Source organism: Urocitellus parryii, chromosome 3 (genome assembly GCF_045843805.1).
Source record: "Urocitellus parryii isolate mUroPar1 chromosome 3, mUroPar1.hap1, whole genome shotgun sequence".
NCBI classification, from domain to species: Eukaryota; Metazoa; Chordata; class Mammalia; order Rodentia; family Sciuridae; genus Urocitellus; species Urocitellus parryii.
The window spans coordinates 765,294-791,403 of NC_135533.1; the positions used below are offsets into that span (position 1 = coordinate 765,294).

The 26,110-nt window shown below is 57.5% G+C and overlaps 1 protein-coding gene across 1 annotated transcript in view; it reads left to right on the forward strand.

Moving 5' to 3' along the window:
- The first annotated feature begins 12,343 nt into the window (after positions 1 to 12,343).
- Ptprn2 (protein tyrosine phosphatase receptor type N2) overlaps positions 12,344 to 26,110 on the forward strand; it is a 794,381-nt gene continuing 780,614 nt past the window's right edge. The window contains exon 1 of the mRNA XM_077795880.1: positions 12,344 to 12,446. Coding sequence (XP_077652006.1) covers positions 12,344 to 12,446 — 103 coding nt within the window. The remainder of the gene's footprint in view (positions 12,447 to 26,110) is intronic.

Sequence of the window (26,110 nt, forward strand, 5' to 3'; positions counted from 1 at the left end):
GTTGTGGGTCAGTGGTAGAGCGCCGGCCTACATGTGAGGGGCACTGGGTTGTGGCTCAGTGGTAGAGCGCCTGCCTACATGTGAGGGGCACTGGGTTGTGGCTCAGTGGTAGAGCGCCTGCCTACATGTGAGGGGCACTGGGTTGTGGCTCAGTGGTAGAGCGCCTGCCTACATGTGAGGGGCACTGGGTTGTGGCTCAGTGGTAGAGCACCTGCCTACATGTGAGGGGCACTGGGTTGTGGCTCAGTGGTAGAGCACCTGCCTAAATGTGAGGGGCACTGGGTTGTGGCTCAGCGGCAGAGCGCCTGCCTACATGTGAGGGGCACTGGGTTGTGGCTCAGTGGTAGAGCGCCTGCCTACATGTGAGGGGCACTGGGTTGTGGCTCAGTGGTAGAGCGCCTGCCTACATGTGAGGGGCACTGGGTTGTGGGTCAGTGGTAGAGCGCCTGCCTACATGTGAGGGGCACTGGGTTGTGGCTCAGTGGTAGAGCGCCTGCCTACATGTGAGGGGCACTGGGTTGTGGGTCAGTGGTAGAGCGCCTGCCTACATGTGAGGGGCACTGGGTGGTGGCTCAGCGGCAGAGCGCCTGCCTACATGTGAGGGGCACTGGGTGATGGCTCAGCGGCAGAGCGCCTGCCTACATGTGAGGGGCACTGGGTTGTGGCTCAGTGGCAGAGCGCCTGCCTACATGTGAGGGGCACTGGGTTGTGGCTCAGTGGTAGAGCGCCTGCCTACATGTGAGGGGCACTGGGTTGTGGCTCAGTGGTAGAGCGCCTGCCTACATGTGAGGGGCACTGGGTTGTGGGTCAGTGGTAGAGCGCCGGCCTACATGTGAGGGGCACTGGGTTGTGGCTCAGTGGTAGAGCGCCTGCCTACATGTGAGGGGCACTGGGTTGTGGCTCAGTGGTAGAGCGCCTGCCTACATGTGAGGGGCACTGGGTTGTGGCTCAGTGGTAGAGCGCCTGCCTACATGTGAGGGGCACTGGGTTGTGGCTCAGTGGTAGAGCGCCTGCCTACATGTGAGGGGCACTGGGTTGTGGCTCAGCGGTAGAGCACCTGCCTAAATGTGAGGGGCACTGGGTTGTGGCTCAGCGGCAGAGCGCCTGCCTACATGTGAGGGGCACTGGGTTGTGGCTCAGTGGTAGAGCGCCTGCCTACATGTGAGGGGCACTGGGTTGTGGCTCAGTGGTAGAGCGCCTGCCTACATGTGAGGGGCACTGGGTTGTGGGTCAGTGGTAGAGCGCCGGCCTACATGTGAGGGGCACTGGGTTGTGGCTCAGTGGTAGAGCGCCTGCCTACATGTGAGGGGCACTGGGTTGTGGCTCAGTGGTAGAGCGCCTGCCTACATGTGAGGGGCACTGGGTTGTGGCTCAGTGGTAGAGCGCCTGCCTACATGTGAGGGGCACTGGGTTGTGGCTCAGTGGTAGAGCGCCTGCCTACATGTGAGGGGCACTGGGTTGTGGGTCAGTGGTAGAGCGCCTGCCTACATGTGAGGGGCACTGGGTTGTGGCTCAGTGGTAGAGCGCCTGCCTACATGTGAGGGGCACTGGGTTGTGGGTCAGTGGTAGAGCGCCTGCCTACATGTGAGGGGCACTGGGTGGTGGCTCAGCGGCAGAGCGCCTGCCTACATGTGAGGGGCACTGGGTGGTGGCTCAGCGGCAGAGCGCCTGCCTACATGTGAGGGGCACTGGGTTGTGGCTCAGTGGCTGTGGCTCAGTGGCAGAGCGCCTGCCTACATGTGAGGGGCACCGGGTTGTGGCTCAGCGGTAGAGTGCTCACCTCACACGTGGGGGCCCTGGGTTCAATCCTTAGCACCACATAAAAATAAATAAAGTCAATAAATAAGTAAATAAGTACATAAATAAAAGTATTGTGTCCATCCACAACTAAAGTTTTTTTTTAAAAAAAACTCTGTCCTAAGCGAGAAGGAGACCTCTGAGCCTTGACTTCACTTCACACATGTTCTAAGTACTTTGATTTCAACATTTAACCAAGCGAAGCTGTAGGCACAGATGTGAGCCACAGAGGTGGGAGGGGAACCTGCTTCTAAGTGCGCATCCGTGACCAGGTGCTCAGCTGCAGGACACACCACCTGGCCAGCTCTCTGGAGCCTGGGGAGAGCCGTGTCTCTGAAGACGAATCACCACATTGACCAGGTGTGCCCTGGGCTGGGCTCCACTGAGACCCCAGACCTGGCTGGCAACGGGAGACCCTCACTGAGCTGGGCTCTGATGGCCATGGATTGCAGGACCAAGTGGTGGTGAGGGAGCTCCAGAGGTGGATGCCCTGGCCATAATAATGGCCTGATCAGAGGGGCAGCCAGGGGAATTCCCACAGACAGCCATGGAACATGGTGTCCAGAGTAGATGGGCAACAAGGATGGGTCAGTGGGGGTCATTAGAGGAAGTCAAGGGCAGATTGTCAGTGGGCTTAGGAAAGTGGCCCCAAAAAGTTCATAGTCCTTTACCCAGATAGACCTGAGGCTGTCAGTGACCAAAGGCCTGGTCCTCCAGGGAAGTAAGAGTGCATGTCCCCTCCGTGTCCACACATCACTGGGCACTGGGAGAGGTGGCACCAAGTCTTGAGACTTGAGCCAGGGTCTGAGCTGACGTTGACATTCTGGTCTCCATGAGTGTGTGAAGCACCATCTGGGTTCCAGGGACTGTGGAGACCAGGGTCACTGTAGAGGCCTCCGACACTCCCCTGGGCCCACCAGGCGTAAGTCTGGCACAGCAGCACACTCAAGGAGGAGTGGAAGGGACAGCAGCACACCCGGCTCCTCAGCTCACCTCCGCCCCTGCAGAGGAACCCGAGGAACACCACACCACCCGCCTGCTGTGGGCTGACTACTGGACCTCACACTCAGGAGGCCACTGGTCCAGCCCATCAGGATAGGGGCTTGATCAACCCTGTGTGCGGATACGTCCTGATGTCATCCCACCATGCAGCCGAGGCCGCGGTGGCTCGAGTCTTGAGTGGACCCAGGGAGGAACTGTTGGGGGGGTGGAGTCGTCTTCTGAGGGGTTACTATAGATTGAGCCCAGGGTGCTCTACCACGAAGCTGCATCCCTAACCCCTTTAATCTTTTATTTTTGCAACTGAGTCTCACTAAGTTGCAGAGGCTAGCCTCAAACTTGTGATCCTCCTGACTCAGCCTCCCAAGTCACTGGGATCACAGGTGTGCACTCAGCAGAGGCAGAATCCTCAAAAGGTGGGGCCCAGCGGGAGGTCCTTAGGTCATTGGCACGTGCTTTTGCAAGGGCCTGGGACCCCAGCCCCTACCTCTTCCTCTGTCTGGCTTGGGATGAGGTGAGTTGTTTGTGCTGGCCGCCCAGGCCAGAGCCAGAGGCCGCCCCACCATAAACCTTCCTCTGCCACGGGACTCAGGCGTCCCACCCACCCTCTCAGAACTCCCAGGCCCTGCTCCCCTCCCACCCCCTTCTCCTTGGTCAGGTGACTGACCCCTGTGTCCTGTCTGTGGGTCAGGTGAGTGGAGCCATGAGGCTCGCACTCTTGCCACAGCCTCGGGCCTGCGGTGTCCTGTGGCTGCTCCTCAGGGTGACTGCTTGTCTCTGGGTGCTCTTCCCCGTGTGGGTGCTGCGTGCTTCGGAGCACAGCCCTGCACGGGTGCTGAGCTCCACACAGGTGGAGTCACACCACCCCCCGGGCTGGGGTCTGCGCTCCTCACCCGACCCCACTGTGCCTCTGCTTCGACCTTGAGGTCCTGGCTCCCGGGTAAATTCTGACCTCACATCCAGTGGCCAGTCTTCATCTCCCTTGACGCACAGGATGGCAGCTTGGCTTGTCGCCCCCGAAGGCTGCTCCACGTGGGTTCCGTGTGGGTCAGAGGGACAGTTTCATAATTGAGAGAGCCTTCGTTTCCTCTCCTAGTTTTGTTTGGGTTGGTAATGTGTAGACCAGAACCCTCTGCAGGTCCAGCCTCCCTCTACCCAGGCGGGCAAGGCCTCTGAGATCTGAGTCAAAGAACGTCTAGGAAAGCCCTTCAGATGGGGCCTGCACACCTGCCTGCCCCTGGGTGTCCCTCTGCTGGGCAGGGAGCCATGCTGGAGGCCACAGACCTCCGCCCACCTCGGCCTGGCATGGCGCTGGCCTCAGACACTTGTGCTGTCGTCTGGTTTCTGCAGCGAGCAGCGGAGGGATTTCTGAGAGTTAAGACTCAATCAGCCCTTGACCTCCCGAGAATCACCCTTCGTTCCTGGGAACAGTCCCCTCCGTTTCAGTGCTTTTTGTATAAAGCAACTTTGATTTTTAAACCTACAGGGAAGTGCAGAGAAGAGTGCAGCAGCCCCAGGCTCCCCTTCTCTCATAGACCAGGGTGTTTTAGAAAACAGGACAGCTGAGGGACGGAGGGAGGAGGGCGAGCCGCTTCCCGAACTGTCCAGGCGACTGCCCCATGGCACCTGCCCCTGGGTCTGCGCACAGAGCACTGGTCCTTAACCAGCCACGATGACAGCAGCCAGGACCCAGAGTGAGTGGGCCAGGGCAGAGGCAGAAAGGAGGTGCCAGGGGAGACAGAGCGGCTTCTGCCAGGAGTCCCACAGGCTGGCAGAAGGACCCACGAGTATGTGTAATGATGATGCGTGAGTGGAAACAAATTCTTAAAAACATAAAGCTAAAATAATTCTATCAAATTTGATTCTGTGAGTTGATACGTTTATTTTCAAACTTGTGTTAGAGGGTACGTTTCTTAATATCTAACGCCGGTCTGTTAAAATTTCCCTGTCTCAAAATGCATTTCTGTGATTGGCTTGCTTCATCTGGACTCCTGTGTCCTGACACCCTCTTGACAGGTAGCACTTCTCCCCTCCTGCATGAATGGCTGAAGCCCCTGGTTTTCCTCTTGTAGCATTGTGCTCCTTCTACATTTGGCTTACTCCCATGTGGGCCTGTGATTGACGTCCGCTGGTCTGCTGATTCCTTGTGAACTGACAACCTGGGCAGGTTAGGCTTCAGGTTGCCCCGCACACCCTCCGGGGGCTGCTGCGTCTGGCTGTGTTACAGGCCCCAGCCTGCTGCCCCGGCCTGCCCTCTTGGGACCCCACTGCCTCTGCCTGTCCTTGCGATTCACAGTTCCTGGAAGGCTGAGTTGGTGCCCAGCAGCCTTTAAATGTTAGAATGCTTTTTTGGGAATCATTATGAACAAATGCGTGTCTGATGGACCTGGGTCCAGGGGGGTAAAAACTCAAGCTTTTCCATCTTCAGGCTCTGGGCACCTCTTCAAGTTTGTACTGTGGCCTTTTACGACCCCAGTCTCCTGAGAATGTTTCTGTGACCCTGGAGTCTGTGAAGAGCCACTGGGATCTGTGAAGCTCATCTTACGCCCAGGCCCTGTCGAGGAGGCACAGCCAGCCCCGCTCCGCCCTTTCAGGGGGCTCTAGGCCTCCTCTGCCCAGTAGCTGTGTAGCACACACCGACCGACCGACTGCTGATCACTGACAGACCCCTGGGCGCCAGAATGGCTTGAGGAGGGTGTCTGTGTTTTAAAGTGAAAACAGAGAATAGCGTGACCTTCAAACGGGATTTGGAATTTTCTCTATTCCATCCCAAAGTTCCCTGATTCTCCCAACCAGTGGTGAGTTCCTGGGGTCTGTGGCAGATGCAAACCCCTGCTGGCTTGGCCCTGCAGTGCCTGTCATCTGAGCCCACAGGGCCTGCTACGGTGTGTCCAGGCTCTGTTCCACAGGGGCAGAGAGATGCTGGTCTCTCCACTGGGCTCAACTTTGCCTTGCTGGGTCCTTCCTGACACTTGTGCTGAAGGTGACTTGTGCACCAGCCTCTCTCACTGCAGGAAGGAAGCACAAGGAAGCCCCCCCCCCTTTGTGTGTGGAAAGTCTTGTTCTGAAATCCCTGCCACAACACTAGCAGTAACTAACTGAAAGTGGCCAAAGAGATAGGAGCTGGTACCCCGGTCACCAATCAGGCTGCACGTAGCTGAGCAGAGCCTGGGCAGCAAGCTGGTGGCCCAGGTCTGGAGGAAAGCTTGGTACTTGGCAGGCCAGATCCTCCCTCTAGCCCAGGTTGCCCTGGGGTCTAGGAGGCAGCAGGCTGGCCTGGTCGTTGGCTGGTGGTGAGGGCTCCCAGACTCTGTAGCTTAGTCAGATTGAGGGCTGATCACTTGCTCATTCAGAATGTGAAGACCTTTTGGCAGCAGATTCCTGACCAATCTGTAGGAGAGTGTGGCCTGGGGCCAAGGAGGGTGTAGGCAGGTCACACTACCAGGTGGCCTTGGGGCTTCTCTCACTTGACATTTCCCTCAGCAGACGTGAGGAGCCAAACCTCTTGGTGTGGCCTGGGCGCTGGCGGAGCTGGGCCTGCCAGCAGGGCGTCAGCAGGAGCTTTTGCAGTTGTCCTCCTGGTCTACGGGGTGCAGTCTCCTCGTGTTGCTTCAGCTGGCCTGGAACTCGTGGGCTCAGCCCCTCTGGGCTCAGCCTCCGGAGTGGAAGGATTTCAGGCCCCCGCCATGCCAGGCGTGCCAGGCTGGAGGTGTCTAGCAGAGTCAAGGAAGGGCGAATTGGGGGAGGGCAGACGCTTGGTGTGACACTGCTGGAGTGAGACTGGTGTTTGGACAGATTCCACACGTGCCGCTGAGGACCCTGGAAGACGACGGTGTAAGTCTCCCGGCCTGGGCTCCTCCTCTGCAGGGGGCACAGAGCCACTGCCTCGCCACCCAGACAGTGCTCCAAGCTTGGGAGGGATTCTCACCACCACTCACGGAGGCCCATCCTCTCGCACAGTCTCCAGCCTTCTCCGCATTGGTGACAGAAAGGCCTCTGGCACCAAGGACCTTATGGAGGCCAAGGAACCCATGACCAACACCTGCACCACTCCACCAACATTCCACCTCCACCACCACCACCTGCACCACCACCACCACCACCTGCACCACCACCACCACCACCATTCCACCTCCACCATTCCACCTCCATGACCAACACCTGCACCACCAACAACAACATTTCATCTTCATCACCAATACCTGCACCACCTCCACCATCACCACCTGCACCACCACCACCACCTGCACCACCACCACCACCACCATTCCACCTCCACCATTCCACCTCCACCATTACACCTCCACCATTACACCTCCACCATTACACCTCCATGACCAACACCTGCACCACCACCAACAACATTTCATCTTCATCACCAATACCTGCACCACCTCCACCATCACCACCTGCACCACCACCACCACCACCTGCACCACCACCACCACCACCATTCCACCTCCACCATTCCACCTCCACCATTCCACCTCCACCATTACACCTCCACCATTACACCTCCATGACCAACACCTGCACCACCAACAACAACATTTCATCTTCATCACCAATACCTGCACCACCTCCACCACCACCACCTGCACCACCACCACCACCTGCACCACCACCACCACCACCTGCACCACCACCACCACCACCATTCCACCTCCACCATTCCACCTCCACCATTCCACCTCCACCATTCCACCTCCATGACCAACACCTGCACCACCAACAACAACATTTCATCTTCATCACCAATACCTGCACCACCTCCACCATCACCACCTGCACCACCACCACCACCTGCACCACCACCACCTGCACCACCACCACCACCACCTGCACCACCACCACCACCACCACCATTCCACCTCCACCATTCCACCTCCACCATTCCACCTCCACCATTACACCTCCACCATTACACCTCCACCATTACACCTCCATGACCAACACCTGCACCACCACCAACAACATTTCATCTTCATCACCAATACCTGCACCACCTCCACCACCACCACCTGCACCACCACCACCACCTGCACCACCACCACCACCACCTGCACCACCACCACCACCACCATTCCACCTCCACCATTCCACCTCCACCATTCCACCTCCACCATTACACCTCCATGACCAACACCTGCACCACCACCAACATTTCATCTTCATCACCAATACCTGCACCACCTCCACCACCACCACCTGCACCACCACCACCACCATTCCACCTCCTTCACCAACACCTTCACCACCAATAGCTGCACCACCACCACCACCACCAACAACAACAACATTCCACCTCCATCACCAACACCTGCACCACCACAAACATTTCACCTCCACCTGTTGAGAGCCACAGCAGAAGTGACCCCAGCAAACTTCCAGCTGATTGGCTCACCGTGGCCCCAGCAAACTTCCAGCTGCCAGCTGATTGGCTCCTCTGCGGTGATGCTCATTGGGCTGTTTCCCCGCCCTTTCAGACCACGGAGCTGCTCATTGGGGGACTCTTTTGGCTCCGCCCATGCGACCCAGCCAATCGGCCTCAAGAGCAGGAGGAGTGGGGGGTTGAGAGGCTTGTGGGAAGCCGGTGGTGGCAGTTGGGTTCTGAGGGAATTCCTGAGGAGTTGTGTGGTGCCACGTGTGTGTGTTCTAAAAATAAAGTTCGTTTCTGCTTGATAAGTGGCTGGTGAATTGTGCCCAGCCAGACTGTGGCATCCACCACCACCACCAATACCAACAGCACTAGGAACTCCACCACCAATACCTATTCTACCAATAACACCAACACTTACACCTTCACTACTGCCATCACCAACAGCACTTGTACCCCTACTACCACCTCTACCAAACCATTTCTACCTCATCCTCCCTCCACCATCACTACCTCTAGGCCACTTCCACCTCCACCAGTCTCTACCTCCACCACCATTTATTTCCATCATGTCCGTTACTGCCACCATCACCACTACCACTCAAGATGGACAATCCAGATTCCTGACTCTGCTTCTCACTGTCTGCTGACGGGCAAAAGGCTACTAACTCGGAGTTCTGAGTGGGACACAGCAAGCCCAATTGTCAGAGCTTTGGGATCTAGGCGCAGCATTGGGGGGTGCACCCTCCTCCTCCCCACCTTGGGATCCCTCTCTGGAGGCAGTGCTACTCTGAGCAGGGTCGTCTACACAGTAGGGAGGGGAGGCAAAGTCCACCACGGGACAGGACCTCAGGGTGGCGGGGCCTTCCTGGCAGCTCTTGAGCTCAGCAGCAGTTCTCTGGCAGGGTCAGAATGGCTGGCTCCTGCCCCTCTAGAGGCTGATGCCCACTCCCCACCAGGTGACTCATAGTTTTAACTGTTAAATCTTAGTCCAAACTTCATCACACTGGACCAGAACTATTTTGTCATTTAGTGAGGGCCAAAATGTCCATCTGAAATGAGTAACAGCACATTCATTAGCACATGTCCATCTTTGCTTACAAACAGCATGTGGACACTCCTTGTCCAGAGCTGCCCAGCTTGCCAAGCTGTTGCCATGAGCATTTCCAGCTGAGGACAGGCCCTGGTCTTCCACCTGGAGAAGTCGCCCTTCAGCGGAGCTGTCTGGTGAGGCAGGACCCGACGTGCAGCTGGGATTCGGTGGTGTGGACTGAGTCTCCTCGGCACCAGGGCTTCCACTCCGTCTCCGCAGTCCTCTGCAGGGCACTATTTTTGTATTTTGTTAGATGGAAGGCAGAGGCTCTGAGCCCCATCTTGAATACCTCCTGGTCTTCAGGAAACATCCTAGTTGTTCTGGCAGACTCTGATGTAACCCAGGGCACTACTGAGTGCAGGAAAACCCTCAGACTGGCCAAGAGTTCAGCAGGACAGAGACAGGACCCCAGCATGGGACTCCTCGGCCGGGGACCAAGATGGGGGTGTGTTGGAGAGCTGGCATGCTGTGGGACACGACCTGGGTGTCTGCATGGGTGCCAAGAAGGGTTAGATCATCTTAGAAGCAGGAGGCACAAAGCCCAAGCACGCACGCTAGAGGCCTCCTGGTCTCAAAGGCTCCAGGAACAAGGACGGGTTCGATGCTGCACACATCAGAGACACACACCTGTAAATACACCTGTGAACAGCAGTCGCGCACGTTCGTACCCCTGTGTGGATGCACACCTGAGCAGGGCCGGGTGCCGTGAAGAGGCAGGGTGGGCAGTACAGGTGACCTGCTTCTCACTTCTGTTTCCTCCTGTGCTTTTGACACGGATCATTTTTGTGATCCCTCCTGTGCCTCTGGCTTTTCCCTTTCCTGTTTCTTGGGGTGTTTTTCCTCCAATACTTTCTTGAATAGTTGGAGTGCTGAAATTCAGGGCCCCTCGCATGAGACAGGACCGTGTGCAGGGAACTACTAGGCAGTCAAACGATGACGGGGCAAACGATAGGAGCCTGGACCTTGCAAATAAGAGACAGGGCTGGGGCTCCGGCACCAGAGGCACCCTGGCCCCATGAACAGTCCTCCAGGAGGTAGGCTGGAGTGACCCCTGTAAATGCCAACAGAGGAGACCTGCTGAGTTCCCACAGGTGCTGAGGGGCGTTGGTCCTGTGGAAGCTGTGCTTCTGTGGAGGGCTTGGCCCCTTCCTCTGCCCCAGAGGCAGCTGATGGAGGGTTCTTCAGCCATAAAATGCATCTGTCCTCTCCACAGGCTCCTCTGCATCATGCCGTGCAGCACCTCATCTTCTGCTCCCACCTGCGGATCTCTTTTCCTACTGTGCCTGCCACCCACTTTATGAGATGGCTCTCAGGACCTCAGGGACCTATCCGCCCACCCCAGGCATCTGATGGGGCCTCTCTACCCAGCCTCCCCGACACTGTCCCCATGGGCCTCTTGAAGCCCTGAGCCCATTTTTGGGGTGAGGCCTCTGCCCACAGGGGCTGTGTACTCTAGCCCAGCTGAGGTGAGACCATCCAGCCTTTCTCAGTCTGTGGCCGAGTCGCCTCACTGATGGTCTTCTCCAGGGGTCTCACTGGCCATGGGGTGACAGAACTGTGCTGACGCAGCCCAGCTACTGAAGACAGTAGGAGGGGAAGCCTCTAGCCCAAGCCACGCTGACCGAGCCTCCCAGTCAGTGAGGTCGGTGCACCATGGTGATCACCAGTGCAGCCACAGGGCAGGACTCAGCACTGTGTCTGGGGCAGGGGCTCGCTCTGGGGAGGTGGCCCTGAGGCCTGGGTGTGAAGGCGGCCCCCACACTGGGCACAGGGTCTGAGGGAGACAGAGGAGGAGGAACCAAAGACTTGGAGCAGGGAGATGAGGGCTGTTTGAGAAGGGAGGGTGTGGCCATCAAGGAGGTGACCCCAGGGTCAGCAGGCCCCTCCAGATCTAGGCTGTCCCTGGGAAGGGCTGAGATGTCACTCCCTGCTGTCCCTGGACGCCGGCAAGAGCCTACAGGGAGGAGAATCTGGCAGTATTCAGCAGCCAGACCGGGAAGTTGAGGGTGCCCCTCAGGGACTCAGGGACTGGGTGGGGAAGGGGATGGCCCTGGGGTAGAATGTGAGGTCGGTGCCCCCCATCCTGCCCATGTGTGCACACGCATGGTCCCTCACCCTAACACTCCCCCGGCCCTCTTAGGATGCCCGAAGCGCCACCCCCTGAGACCCACCTGTCTTGGGTCTTTTCGAAGGTAGATATCTCCCGAGAAGGAGGTGTACCAGGTCCCAGTGGTGGGCAGGGCTGTGGAGGACAGGGGGGCTCAGGGCACTCACCATGGCCACCCTGGGCACGCTCTTGAGGATCCCATCCTGGAGCCCCACCTGCATCCCAGAACCTTCGCGCCGTTTTCCTCTGTGTGAGTGCAGTTCCGTGGTCACGGTCTGCCTTTAGGTGAGGCCCTCATTGGGTCTAAGCTTGCAGACCCTGGACGCAGCCACAGTTAACTTCGCCAGTAAAACTTAAACCAAACTAAATTAAAAGTAGGACATCAGTTTCTCAACCCCACCCCCTGCGCCACCGCATCTGTGAACTGGGTAGAGTGACCCCCGACACCACAGGCCGGCGAGGGGCGGGGATCGCCGCAGGTGGGAACAGAGGCCACAGGGCAGGGTGCCTGGTAGAAGTTGGGTTGGGGTACGATGAGGGAGCACCGGGGCGGTGAGTGAGAGTCCGCAGGGACTGGCCGGGTAGGCAGAACAAGCCGGGATTGGGGGGCAAGGGCCTGGCAGAGGGTGCGGGCCCGACGCTGCAGGCGGGGAGGAGGCGACGGCCTGGTCCAGCCTCCGGGGGCTCCAGGCGCCGGGGCGGGGGACAGCCAGAGCGCCTGGCGGGGCCCCAGACCGTCAGCAGGCGCCCACCGAGCTCGGGGGTCGGGGGCGTGTCCTGGCCGGCGTGGGCGGGGCCGGCGGGCGTGGGCGGGGCCGGGGCGGGGCCGGCGGCGCTGTCCGGTGCTGAAGCGCGGCCCGCGCCGCCGCAGGAGCGCGGAGAGAGGAGCGGGCGCCGCCTGGCTCGGTCGCCGCCTCGCTCGGTCCCGCTTCCGCGCTGCCATGGACTAAGCGCCCGACTGGCTGCGGGGATGGGGCCGCCGCTCCCGCTGCTGCTGCTGCTGCTGCTGCTGCGCACCCTGCCCGCCGCCCCCGCGCCCGTCCCCCGCGGCCGGCAGCTCCCGGGGCGCCTCGGTGAGTGGGGGAGGGGTAGTGGGCAGGGGCGCCTGGGGGGGCGGGGCGGAGCCCACGGAGAGCGGGGCCCGGGCGCGACGAGGTGCGGGAGTCGCCGGCCGCCTGCGCGCGTCCCCCGGGCCCAGGGCCGCGAGCGCGGTGGCTGGCCGTGCGCGTCCCTGTCCTCACCCGCGATGCGGGTCTCGCGCCCCGGCCTCAGTTTCCTGCTCCGGCGGCCTCGGGACCTCCTCCCCGCGGCCCCGCCACGCGGTCCGCCCCGCGAGGCCCGTGAGGACGCCCGCTGGCCCGCGCGCTCGGCTGCGGGCGTGGGCACCCCCGCCGTCCGCGCCTCCGTCGCCCGCGCCGCGCGTGCTGCCAGCAGGGCCCCGTGCCGCGTGGACGCGGGCCTGCGCGGCGGGCCTTCGCGGTGCCCCTGGCCTCTCCAGCCACCGCGCCGTTCCGCCTTCCACGCGAATCTTCCGTCAGCGCGCTGAGATCCCAGGGACATTTTCCTTCCCTGACACGCGGAAGGAGCAGGGAAGGCGACAGGGGGCGAGGGCGGACCCAAGTCCTTCCCTCAGGGCGCCTCCCTCCCGGGGATCTTGTTAAGGAGATTTGCGGTAAAGCCCATGTTTGCAGGCGGCCTTGAGGCCGGAATTACTACACTAGTGGATTACAACAGTCGCGTCCGCGTCCGTTCGTGTTGGAGGCGAGTGCGCAGTCACAAGTCCTGCCGAGAGGGGTCGGAGCCCAGCCCCGCCCCCCTCTGAGCTCCCTGGGGACCCCCGCTCCTTCTTCCCACTCTGGGCCCACCTGCTCTCCAGGACTGCTCCAGCCATCCAAGCCCAGGCACACAAAAACCGCAGCCTGAAGTGGCAGGGGTCTCCCAGGGCACGGGCTGGCCACTAGCCGCAGCTCCCTTGTCCCCCGGCCTTTTCTGGTCTCACATCATGACCAGTTGGCCTCCTTCACAGTTAGGAGGCTCCTGTTCACCACGGCAGAGTCCTGAGGGCTAGTAGGTTCCAGTCCCTCACATTCGGTCTCTGTCCCAGGCCTCCTCGCTGGGGTTGCCTCTTACTGGACGGGGTTGATGGCTGTCTCACTTCATGCTTGCCCAGCTGCCAGTCTCCACATGCTGGTGGCTGTCAGTGGCAGGTCAGGGAGATCCAGGACCACCTGACCCGGGCCCATCCTACTGAGTCCCAGGAAGGCCACCCTCACAGGATAAGCCAGGGCTGTCCTGCACAGACCTCTTTTCCCTTGTAATTGTCAGACCATCATATCCAACCACAACCCAGAAGGAGGAAGTGGCTGAGGGGAGCAGAGAGCCAGAGACCAAGCCCAGGCGGAGGGAAAGTGGCCAGCTGTGCTGGACGGCTGCCCAGGGCCCCAGTGTGGTCGTGGGCAAGCACAGTGGGATCAGCAGGACTAGAGCTCACCTGGAAATACTGGGTGCTGTGGGGACATTTCCCTTTCCTCCAGCTTGGGGTGGTGTGACTGATGTTGGGACAATCTTTATGTGGGACAATAGAAGGGCCCGGACTTCCTCAGGATTGTTCCAAGCTCTCCAGGGCTCAGATGCAGCCACCATATTCCCCATAATTGGAAACAGCTCTGGCAGTAGGCTTCTGCCTCCCTCCCCCAGGGCTGACCCTCAGCACCTGCTCGGGTGCTGCAGGATTCTTGGGATGCCTCTCCAGACATGGCGGAGCACATCCACCCGCAAAAGGTAGCCACTGCTGTGTGTTTTTCTCTGCTGTCCGGACCTTGGTTGGTCATGGTCACGCCAACCTCATGTTCCAAATAATGACACAGTTGAAGATTACACGGCAGCCTTAAACCCGGCCAGCCACGTCCCTGTGGCCTCTTTAGCTGTGAAGACCTGGCCTCAGGTTGAAGCTCCAGGACAGGCGGCTGGAGAGCCCACCTCTGCTCTGTCGCATCCGACAGCCCTGAAGGGGAGAACTGAGGCAGATGCCACCAAGACTGGGACCATTGCTCCTGTGTGGAAGCCCTGGCCTGAGCCAGGGGCTCTTCTTTGCACAGTGGAGGAGCTCCTGAGGGACCAGGAGCCCCATCTGCGTTTATCCTCAGTGCCTTGAGCCACCCTACAGAGTGCTGCCTTCAGAAAGGCTGTGAGCAGCACCCTGGGGTACTGTTCCCCACCCACCCCACCTTCTGGCCTCAGAGGACCCCTAATTGCTTCACCTTCCTGGCCTACGCCTGCTGTTTTGCAGCCTCTCTGATGGTTAAGGTCTGTGAGACTGAACTGATGAGTCAGGGCTGGACAGTGGGGGCTGTGGCATGACCCCCCCCCCCAGTTTAAACTTTATTTAATTTATTTATTTTTATGTCGTGCTGAGGATCGAACCCAGTGGCCTTGCACATGTTAGGCCAATGCTCTATGCTGAGCCACAACCCCAGCCCCTGGTCACCCCTTTTTCATGACCTGGTGCAGCTTGCCAAGGCCGCACTGCTGTGCCAGGCAGGACTGTCCTCTCTTCGTGCACTCACATCCTGGGGTTCCTCTGCTCCCCTGACACCCCACCGCCACCTTTCTCTGGGACTTCAGGACTTCCTCTTGTCCAGATTCTCCCTGGATATAAAGGGCCATCCTGCATTTCATGGAGCTGGTCTGTGATCCTAATCAGGTGGCCTCCGAGTTGAAGGGACAGGCATATGAAGATCCTACCCCTTTCCCTAGAGAAACACAGATTTCTTTTGCAGAGACAGAGCAGCCTGCATGAAGATGTTCCTGGAGAGTCAGCTTTCAGCCTCCCGAGGCACCTGGCTGGGAGGACAGTGCCTGTTCTGTGGCCCTTTGTTTTGTCCTCCCTGTGTCCACACATGCTTTCCATTCACCAGTGAGCCCACGCAGAGCTTGAGAGCAGAGCAGGCAAGAGCAGAGCTGCTGGCTTTGTGATTGTTTATTTTTAAACCACAGGTTCCTTCCTCCCACAGCAGTGTCTCTGCCTGCTGGGGTCGGAGCTCTGGGCTGTGTGCTGGCGTGGCCATGAGCAGCCTGCCCCTCCCCCGGCCTGCAGCCTTGCCCTCTGCCTGTGGTCCTGGGCTCCCTTGGCCCTGGGCCTGGTGCTTCTGGGCAGGACTGGGGTGTGTGGAGAAGAGCTCAGCCTGGGCTCAGCCTGGAAGCCAGATGCCCTGAGCGGGGCCGGGGGAATGGCTGTTTCCTGTGTCCAGAGGTGGCAGGGAATTGTGTCAGCCTGGGAAGGGACAGGAGGAGTGAGAAGAGGCTGTGAGTGGCTTCCTTGTGTGCTGAGCCTCGCTGTGCGCTCTGTCGGCCCGTCCTCTTCCACAGGGAGCCGTTCCAACCTGCTTGTCCAAGTCCTCATTCCCTGGTGCCCTGAGGAGGCGGGTGCTACCACTGCACCAGGCTCTTCCGGTTTTCCTCCATGTGGCCTGGGCTCCCTGCCAGCACACCTACCAGGGACTTCTGTGGTCACGCGTGTGCAGGATTTCTGGGTCCCCTGCTCCGTGTGAAGAACAGGGGAAGGTGGATGGAGGGCAGGCGTCCAGCACGACTGTGGTTGTGGACTGTTTAGTGTGACGATGGCTCTGCTCTCTGGGCCATTCTGTTCTGTGTTCATGGGGTATTGTCACCTAATTGGTGAATGCCGTCATTCATCCACTTTTCTCTGCAGTTTTGAAAGAAAGGAATGTGGAGCGACCAGGGGGCTGGGCCAGAGTGTGGTGATGCAGGGTCTTGTTATGAGGGTCCGCTACCACTGCCTGTGGAGCATCTGCTTGGAATTTCAAATTCCTAAAGAAAAGGCGCTTATAACTCAGTGTGGCCCAAACTAAAAATAACTCCCTGACTTTGGGGGCACTCGAGACCTGCCTGTGTGTGAGCAGACAGCACTGGTTTGAGGGGCCTCTGTGTGTGGAGGGCAGAGAAGAACTTAAGAAGTGAGCAGAGAGGGTGTCGTGGGATGCAGCAGGAGGTGCCGGCCAGTGTGCCTCAGCCGACCGGGCCTCCCTTATCTTCTCTGACAAGACGTTCTGTTTCCCAGAGAAAGCAAACAGCGGAACTGGTGGCACATGGCCCTCGGCTCCACAGGAGAGCGCCTGGCAGCTGTTCCCATGTTACTCTAAAGTGACCTTCATAAATGTAGACCCAGCTGGACTATTTTTTCTAATCTTGGTTGACAGAAGGCCAGAACACTCGAGAAACAGAAAATAGCCCAGTTTCCTGCTGCCTGGAAACAGTGTGGGCACAGTGTGCTCAAGGAAGGGCACTTTTTCTCTCCTGACCACTCTGCCAAGGCAGCTTGAGACGTCTGGGCTGGGCGGGAAGTGAACAGGGCGAGGCCCCTAAGCTCCCTGGCCGCCTTGATAAGTGGTGACTCACGGGTCTCAGAGCTGGACTTTGAGGTTGGGCTCTGTTTGTCTTTGCTGCCAAATGCCAGGAAGCAGGGGCGATGCCCCTCCACGGGTGGTGGTTGCTTGGTGCCAACTCATCCAGAGAGGTGGCTAGGAGGGTGTCACCAGCTGTTTCTCCCTGACCCCCCGAAATGCCGTCTGTGTCCAGGAAACACAGGACACACCTCCTCTGGGTGAGCTTGTAGCTGCCAGGCAGACTGAGGCGGCCCTGGAGGGACAGATCAGCCGGGTGCCTGCTCCCCCAGGCAGGGCAGCTCCCAGCCCTGCTCCCCTGCTCCCCGTTTCAGGTAGGAAGCCTGAGGTGCAGGTGGTTCTGGAACATGCTGCCACCTTCAGGATCTCCTCTCTTCCCCAGTGGATGACCCAGGGTGGGGCCAGGGTGGCTCCTGTCGGGTGCAGGTCCCAGAAGGGCTCTGTGTGCCGGCAGCACCTTCTGCAGCTCCACAGGGTGTGCTCACAGGGCTGCGGGCAGTTGCTCCTGTCCACTGTCTCCCTGAGGAGTCAGAACCTGCAGGTACCTCTGCTGCGGCCTTCCTCTGGCGGAGGCAGGAGGAGCACAAGTTCACGCCAGCCCAACAGCAAGAAGAGAGACCACAGCAACTTAGCCAGACCCCCCAGTCAAATGTCAATCAAACTTTAAAATGCCCTTGGCCCTGGGGCCGGGCTGCGAGTCTCTGAGGTCTTACCTGGTGCCTGCTGAGGAGTGTGGTCGTGGGCGGATGGTTTTTGAAAGGTCTAGCCCTCCCTGCTGCAGGAATGGATTCCTCCTCTGTGTGCTGGTGGAAACTCCTGGAAATGCTGTAGGCTCCCACTGACTCTTCTGTGAGACTGGGTATCACTCTGGTGCCATCGGGAACTCCTGGGCCCAGAGAGATTCTCCCGAATCAGTCTCTGGAGTCGCTGGGACTACAGGCGCATGCCACTGCTCCCGACTCCACCACCTTTTAAAAATGTGCTGATACAAACTCCAAAGAAGTGAATTCTCATTTCAGACTTCAAAGTGAGGAGTGAAAGAATAATCACTTTCGTAAGAAACTTAAGATGGGCTCGTGGAGCTGAGGCCCAGAGGCCAGAGGCCAGAGGGGCTGGCTTCACGACTCCTCATCCTCCTGGAAGTGTGCGGGAGGGGAAGAGGGAGCTCTCCATCCTGTCCCAGGCAGCCTGTCCCCCCGGGCTGGCCTGTTTCAAGTGCAGTGTCCTAGACACCGCCTGGCTTCTAGGATGTGTCCGGAAAAGGCTGGTTTGGGGAGGGATCTGCAGGTCTGACCTGGCTTCCAAAGGGAAGGACTTGCACATCACCTGGGGGCCTGACACCAGAACCTGCTCAGCCTGTGGATGGATGGAGCTGCGATGAGGTTGGCGAGGGGCTGGGCTTTGTCTGTGTGGGGTGGGACTTCACGGCAGCCCAGAACAGCGGTCAACCTTCCGTGTGACTGGAGGCTGCTCGGTGACTGGCGTCAGCCAGTGTGCAGGTGGACCGGCCTCACGCTGCCCAGGTGGACGAGGCAGAGGGGCTGGGGTCCATGGGAGCATTGCCGAGGTGCCCACCGACAACACTGGGAGCTCTGGGAGCTCTCAGGGGCAAGTGTCTGCTTCCACGAGACCCCCTGAAACTCCCTGCCTTGTCTGAAATAGGCCCAAGTTGAGATTCTCAAACCCCAGGTGACGTAAGGGAGTAGGGTCTGAGCAGACTTGGGGTTGAGAGGCACTGTGGGGTGGCGTGGTGGCACACAGGAGGATCGCTAGTTCAGGCCCAGCCTTGGCAGGTGAGTGAGACCCTCAGCAACTTAGCAAGACTCAAAAAGAAAAGATAAGAGGACTAGGGACACACTGAGCACTGAGGAGACCCTGATTCAGCTCCAAAAGGACAGTTAGTGCTGCAGCGGTGGATCCTGGCCTCCCTGGAGAAGCGTGGCAGCCTCTCAACACCCTCCCTCCACCTCCTGGTCCCCAGTATCACTCCCAGCAGGCTCTCACTGCCGCAGCGGCCCACAGGCACTTGTAGGTTCAAACAGGAACTCCTTGAATCCCACTCAACCGGAACTCAATGGGAACTCAAAAGTATCGCCCTATTCTGGAGCCACCCTATTGCCCGACAGCAGGGGTCCATACACAACTGAATACACAGCCTGTTTCAATCCAGCATCATCCAGTCAGCAATTATACACAGATTAACTTAATTACCATCATCTTAATGGCTTGCTGGGGTCACCTCTCAACCACTCCTTCTGGCAAAATGCCAGGGGCCATTCTGACTGGCTTGTGGCTCTCAGCATCTCCCCCCTTCTGTTTAATTAAACACCAAGCATGTGGCTTAGGGACTGTGCCTGCCTTAGGTTGTCCAATACTACATATGGTCCTTACCCGTCTTCGGATGAGCTGACCTCAGGGCGTCAGCCTCCTGTCTTAGGTTGGTACCATTGTAATTGGATCTTACCCGTCATTGACTACCGGTCCAGCATACAGCCACACCTGTGGATAGGCCTTTGCACAAGTCGGGGGGTGAGGTTCTTTGCCTCACCTCTGTTGGCCCCCAAATTTGGCCTTTGCACCAGTGTGGGGGGGTGAGGTTCTTTGCCTCACCTCTGTTGGCCCCAAATTTTAGCTGAACGACCATCACAAGCAGAAGGGAGGAGGATACAAAATGCCATGACACCAAGCCAATTGACGGCTCCTTTGGAAAAATTGTACCACCGATGACACCATCAGCAAAGACACTCCAGCACTACCACAATTCGCTGCACCAACAGATAGTTCACAATGCATACAAGTGATACAGAGTCCAGGCAAGTTCTGCAGGCAGTTCAAAGCAGAGGAATCTGTCAATATGTCCATTTCCTCCCAAAGTAAATCGACTCCTTGATTGAGCATCACTTGTTGAGTTATTATTCATTGATGCATCAGTTTATACAGTTTGTTGTGATAGCTATCGCAGAAGCTGTAGTTTGGTTTTATCTTTGTCTTCACCGGCACTGGGATGAAGATAGGAATTCTGGCAATGATGGCTAAAAAAAAATTATGTAACATTCCAGCAGGCATTAAAAGAAGGCAATTTTCTAAACAATTTAGTATCCTGAATAGAATTAGATATAATGAAAAGGAAAGGTGAAAGTAAACAAACAGATCTGTTAACCTCCTTTTTTGTTCACATATTAAAACAATCCTCAACAGCTGTTTACCCAATTTAAATTAAACCATTTAAATCACGTGAATAATAAAAAAAATTTGCATCAATTTTTTCATGAGCGCTCCTCATATATGATCTATGGACATACGCACATACAGACATTCAACACAAAACACAAGTGTGCACACATAACATACAACACATAATAGTAAAGGCCTTGTAGCTTTTCACAGGTGAAATCTCCATTGCAATGTTTAAAAACTCCACAGTCAAAAAATAGAACTGATCAGCAAAACATTAACCCAGGTCTGTATGAGCTCAAAAAATAAAATAGAACTTTATGATGTGGGAAAGGCAATAATAAAATAGATATTGAAAAAGGCATCCTGGTTACCACCTGGGTTTGAGTCTTCTTTTGATATCCCATTCTTCTTCCTGTAACTTGCATATGGGTCTGAAGGTATTCCCACAAGCAAGCCCCAAGGTTTTTTACATTTGAAATAGGCTTTAATGGTGTTCCTTATTCATTAGCCTCCAGGTGTGGGAGAACCACTGTCGCAGATGTAAGGATATCAGCTGTTATGGATTTGAGCCAAGTCATCTTCTTTTTGGTCTGTAGAAATCACTTTAGTTAGTCTCTCTGGAATCCAAATCAGTTGCTGTTCTCCCTGTGGAAACACACAAACAGACCCCCGACTCCAGGCAATCACTGGGTCAGGACCTTTCCATTGTCCTGTTAAAATATCCTTCCAAATTACCTTGGGCTTATGTACATTTTTTGGACACATATGCCTTTCTGCAGCACTAAGCCCTGATGAATCCAAATTTTAAAAGTTTAGAGTAAAAAGGGTTATTTTAAGTTTATCTTTGGGGAATATATACCCCTTCCCAATTCCCTCTTTTTCTTTAATAAGTACATTTTAATAGTTTGATGAGCTCTTTCAACTATGCCTTGTCCCTGTGGATTGTATGGAATTCCTGTTATGTGAGTAATGCCAAATGATGAGCAAAATTGTTTAAAAGAGGTAGAGGTATAGCCAGGGCCATTCCGACTAGGCTGTGGCTGTCAACATCTCACCTCCCAGGATGTTCACCTCCCAGCATTATCTCACCTCCTAGAATCCTCTCCCCTGCATCCTCACCTCCCTGCATCCTCACCTCCCAGCATGCTCACCTCCCAGCATCCTCACCTCCCTGCATCCTCACCTCCCAGCATCCTCTCCCCGCATCCTCACCTCCCAGCATCCTCACCCCCAGCATGCTCACCTCCCAGCATCCTCATCCCCTGTATGCTCACCCCCCAGCATGCTCACCCCCCTGCATCTTCCCAGTGCACCTTGCATCCTCACTCACCCTGGCATCTGTGTCCTGACTTCCTAGCTCCTTCACCTCCCAGCATGCTCACCTCCTAGCTCCTTTTCCTCCCAGCATGCTCACCTCCTAGCTCCCTCACCTCCCAGCTTGCTCACCTCCTAGCTCCTTCACCTCCCAGCATGCTCACCTCCTAGCTCATTCACATCCCAGCATGCTCACCTAGCTCCCTCACCTCCCAGCAGCCTCCTGTTCCCTCTGTGACTCCCACCATCTTCTCACTGCATCCCCACCTCCTAGATCCCCCACCACTTCATCATCTGTCTGGTGCTTGGTTCATGAAATAGCCGATGTGAAATTAGGAATTAAGGTGACGAGAACTGGGATTTTTCACCGAATGGAAAAGGACTCCAGCCAGTGAGACTTAGGTCATTTCTGAAGATGTGGGGAGTGTGGGCGAATGTCACAAGCAGAATTCAGTGAAGGAGCTATGTGGGGCAGTGTGACCCGCAGAGGGGCTGCTCACTCCGGTCACATGATCTTCGCAGTGTGCACTTATATTAGAAATCCAACACAGTGAAGGACTTCGCCTTCAGTCTCTGAATTTATACCACGAGCTGCACACCCAGTGCCTCCTTCCTTGGAGAGGATTACCTGAGCTTCTGGGGAGGCCCACCAAGCCTTGGAAAGACGACCTGGGTGCTGGGGAAGTCCTGGTTTTAGTGACTATGATCCATTACTCCTGGAATCTCCAGGTTTCCCAGGGAATGTGGGGGTTGGTGGCCAGTCGGGAGGAAATGCTGTTATTAAAAATAATATTACTGGGCTGGGATTGAGGCTCAGTGGTGGAGCGCTTGCCTCGCATGTAGGAGGCATTGGGTTTGCTTCTCAGCACCACATAAAAACAAATGAAATAAAGATATTGTATCCCTCTACAATTAAAAAAATATTACAAAATAATAGTACTTTAGAGAATTTAAGTTTCAGATGAATTGACTGAGATTTTTGCAAAAGCATTATTACTATCATGTTTTGAATAGTAAGATCACTTATATTTTTATATGAGCATATTTTAAAATGGTCGCATCAGCTGTGTGTGGTGGTGCATGCCTGTAATCCCAGTGAATTGGGAGGCTGAGGCAGGAAGGTCACAAGTTCAAGGCCAGCCTCATTTACATAGCCAGACCGTGTCTCACAATAATATAGAGGACTGAGCATGCAGCTGGATGGTAAAGTGCCCTTGGGTTCAATTCCCAGTACTAATAAGTAAACAAATAAACAAACAAAATAAACATAGTCACATCCGACTAGCATGCAGGCCGAATTATGTTGTCATGATGAGAATGATTAATGGTCATCACCCATTTGGAGTCTGCTTCACATCAGCCCTTCAAAGAGCATGAGACCCTTGAGCCAAAGGGATGTGACTTAATGAGAGTCACACAGATTTCTTGTATATAAGTGGTAAGAAGAAGCCTGAGTGGACAGTGTGGTAGGAGCCAGCAGTCTGCGTTTCTGAGCTGAGCCTTCCCTTGGTGGCCTCCGTTCTCCAGGACACATGTCCCTCCTCTGGGAATCGGGACGTGGTGGTGGTCCACTTGCCTGGTAGGAGGAGGACCTGCAGCTCCACCTGAATGTTGGGGTTCAGGTGAGCGTGGCCCTAGTCAGGGTCTGCCTGGTGCCCCCCAGGGCCACTGCCTCTGTGGAGGATCCTGCTTGCCTGGGGATCCCTGTTGCTCAGTGTGTCGTCACCCAGCCCTGCTGTGGCAGCCTGGTTTCGGAGGCAGCGCAGACCGACTTCTGCATTCCTGACCAGGCCCCAGGGCTGCCAGAGTGCCGGCTGGGGCCATGCTTAATAGCCAGACCTGAATCATGGCTGGAGCTGACCTGCAGCCAGAGAAGCTCCAGGTGGCTTGGAGAGAAGGAGGAGACGTCACCCCACCTGGCCGGTGGAAGACCATTTGGTCTTTTCTTAAGATGCAACCTGCATTCAGGGAGAAGAGGGGCAGCTGCTGGGGTCCTGACCCAGCAGAGCAGCACTGCCCCCAGGACCGACGGGCCTGCCTCCCAGGCAGGTCCTTGTCCCTGGGCTCTGGGACCACTGGCTTCTCTATGGCCACAGGGTCCCCAATTTCTCATTTTGAAAGTACCCAGATCATTAATCAGCGTTGTTAGCCTGAAATGTCCTGGCTTCTGCGACTAGAGAAGGGTCCAGCCTGATCCCTGGTCATCCTGATCCCTGATGTGCTCAAGCTTCTGGGTTTCAGAGATGCCGACAGTTTGCAGGGTTTTGGACTTTGGTGAGATAGGAACCAGCACTCCTGTTCCCAGCCCCGCCCTTCACTGTGCTAGCAGACACCTGCTGTGCGCCCAGGGATTCACTGTGTGGGTCCTGAGCCTTCTTGACAGGACGAGCTTCAGAGGAGAATTAGGCATCTGCCCAGACACACACAGAGCACAGCACGACCCCCAGGCACCTAGTGCCAGGCTTCGCCCAGCAGGGGGTGCCCAAAGCTGCCCCTCACTTACTTGGCAGGTCAGATACACTTCAGGAGCAATTGCAAGTTTGATTTCCACTCTGAGAGGGTCTCCCCTAGAGAGCCCTGAGCTCAGGCCGTGTAGGGGGTGTGTCCTGGTGACCTGAGGCTTCCCCTAGAGAGCCCTGAGCTCAGGCAGGGTAGGGGGTGTGTCCTGGTGACCTGAGGCTTCCCCTAGAGAGCCCTGAGCTCAGGCAGGGTAGGGGGTGTGTCCTGATGACCTGAGGGTTCCCCTAGAGAGCCCTGAGCTCAGGCAGGGTAGGGGGTGTGTCCTGGTGACCTGAGGGTTCCCCTAGAGAGCCCTGAGCTCAGGCAGGGTAGGGGGTGTGTCCTGGTGACCTGAGGGTTCCCCTAGAGAGCCCTGAGCTCAGGCAGGGTAGGGGGTGTGTCCTGGTGACCTGAGGGTTCCCCTAGAGAGCCCTGAGCTCAGGCAGGGTAGGGGTGTGTCCTGGTGACCTGAGGGTTCCCCTAGAGAGCCCTGAGCTCAGGCAGGGTAGGGGTGTGTCCTGGTGACCTGAGGGTTCCCCTAGAGAGCCCTGAGCTCAGGCAGGGTAGGGGGTGTGTCCTGGTGACCTGAGGGTTCCCCTAGAGAGCCCTGAGCTCAGGCAGGGTAGGGGGTGTGTCCTGGTGACCTGAGGGTTCCCCTAGAGAGCCCTGAGCTCAGGCAGGGTAGGGGTGTGTCCTGGTGACCTGAGGGTTCCCCTAGAGAGCCCTGAGCTCAGGCAGGGTAGGGGGTGTGTCCTGGTGACCTGAGGGTTCCCCTAGAGAGCCCTGAGCTCAGGCAGGGTAGGGGTGTGTCCTGGTGACCTGAGGTTCCCCTAGAGAGCCCTGAGCTCAGGCAGGGTAGGGGGTGTGTCCTGGTGACCTGAGGGTTCCCCTAGAGAGCCCTGAGCTCAGGCAGGGTAGGGGGTGTGTCCTGGTGACCTGAGGGTTCCCCTAGAGAGCCCTGAGCTCAGGCAGGGTAGGGGTGTGTCCTGGTGACCTGAGGGTTCCCCTAGAGAGCCCTGAGCTCAGGCAGGGTAGGGGGTGTGTCCTGGTGACCTGAGGGTTCCCCTAGAGAGCCCTGAGCTCAGGCAGGGTAGGGGTGTGTCCTGGTGACCTGAGGTTCCCCTAGAGAGCCCTGAGCTCAGGCAGGGTAGGTGGTGTGTCCTGGTGACCTGAGGGTTCCCCTAGAGAGCCCTGAGCTCAGGCAGGGTAGGTGGTGTGTCCTGGTGACCTGAGGGTTCCCCTAGAGAGCCCTGAGCTCAGGCAGGGTAGGGGTGTGTCCTGGTGACCTGAGGTTCCCCTAGAGAGCCCTGAGCTCAGGCAGGGTAGGGGGTGTGTCCTGGTGACCTGAGGTTCCCCTAGAGAGCCCTGAGCTCAGGCAGGGTAGGGGTGTGTCCTGGTGACCTGAGGCTTCCCCTAGAGAGCCCTGAGCTCAGGCAGGGTAGGGGGTGTGTCCTGGTGACCTGAGGGTTCCCCTAGAGAGCCCTGAGCTCAGGCAGGGTAGGGGTGTGTCCTGGTGACCTGAGGCTTCCCCTAGAGAGTCCTGAGCTCAGGCAGGGTAGGGGTGTGTCCTGGTGACCTGAGGGTTCCCCTAGAGAGCCCTGAGCTCAGGCAGGGTAGGGGGTGTGTCCTGGTGACCTGAGGGTTCCCCTAGAGAGCCCTGAGCTCAGGCAGGGTAGGGGTGTGTCCTGGTGACCTGAGGGTCTCCCCTAGAGAGCCCTGAGCTCAGGCAGGGTAGGGGTGTGTCCTGGTGACCTGAGGGTTCCCCTAGAGAACCCTGAGCTCAGGCAGGGTAGGGGTGTGTCCTGGTGACCTGAGGGTTCCCCTAGAGAGCCCTGAGCTCAGGCAGGGTAGGGGTGTGTCCTGGTGACCTGAGGGTTCCCCTAGAGAGCCCTGAGCTCAGGCAGGGTAGGGGTGTGTCCTGGTGACCTGAGGGTTCCCCTAGAGAGCCCTGAGCTCAGGCAGGGTAGGGGTGTGTCCTGGTGACCTGAGGGTTCCCCTAGAGAGCCCTGAGCTCAGGCAGGGTAGGGGTGTGTCCTGGTGACCTGAGGCTTCCCCTAGAGAGCCCTGAGCTCAGGCAGGGTAGGGGTGTGTCCTGGTGACCTGAGGGTTCCCCTAGAGAGCCCTGAGCTCAGGCAGGGTAGGGGGTGTGTCCTGGTGACCTGAGGCTTCCCCTAGAGAGCCCTGAGCTCAGGCAGGGTAGGGGGTGTGTCCTGGTGACCTGAGGGTCTCCCCTAGAGAGCCCTGAGCTCAGGCAGGGTAGGGGTGTGTCCTGGTGACCTGAGGGTTCCCCTAGAGAGCCCTGAGCTCAGGCAGGGTAGGGGTTG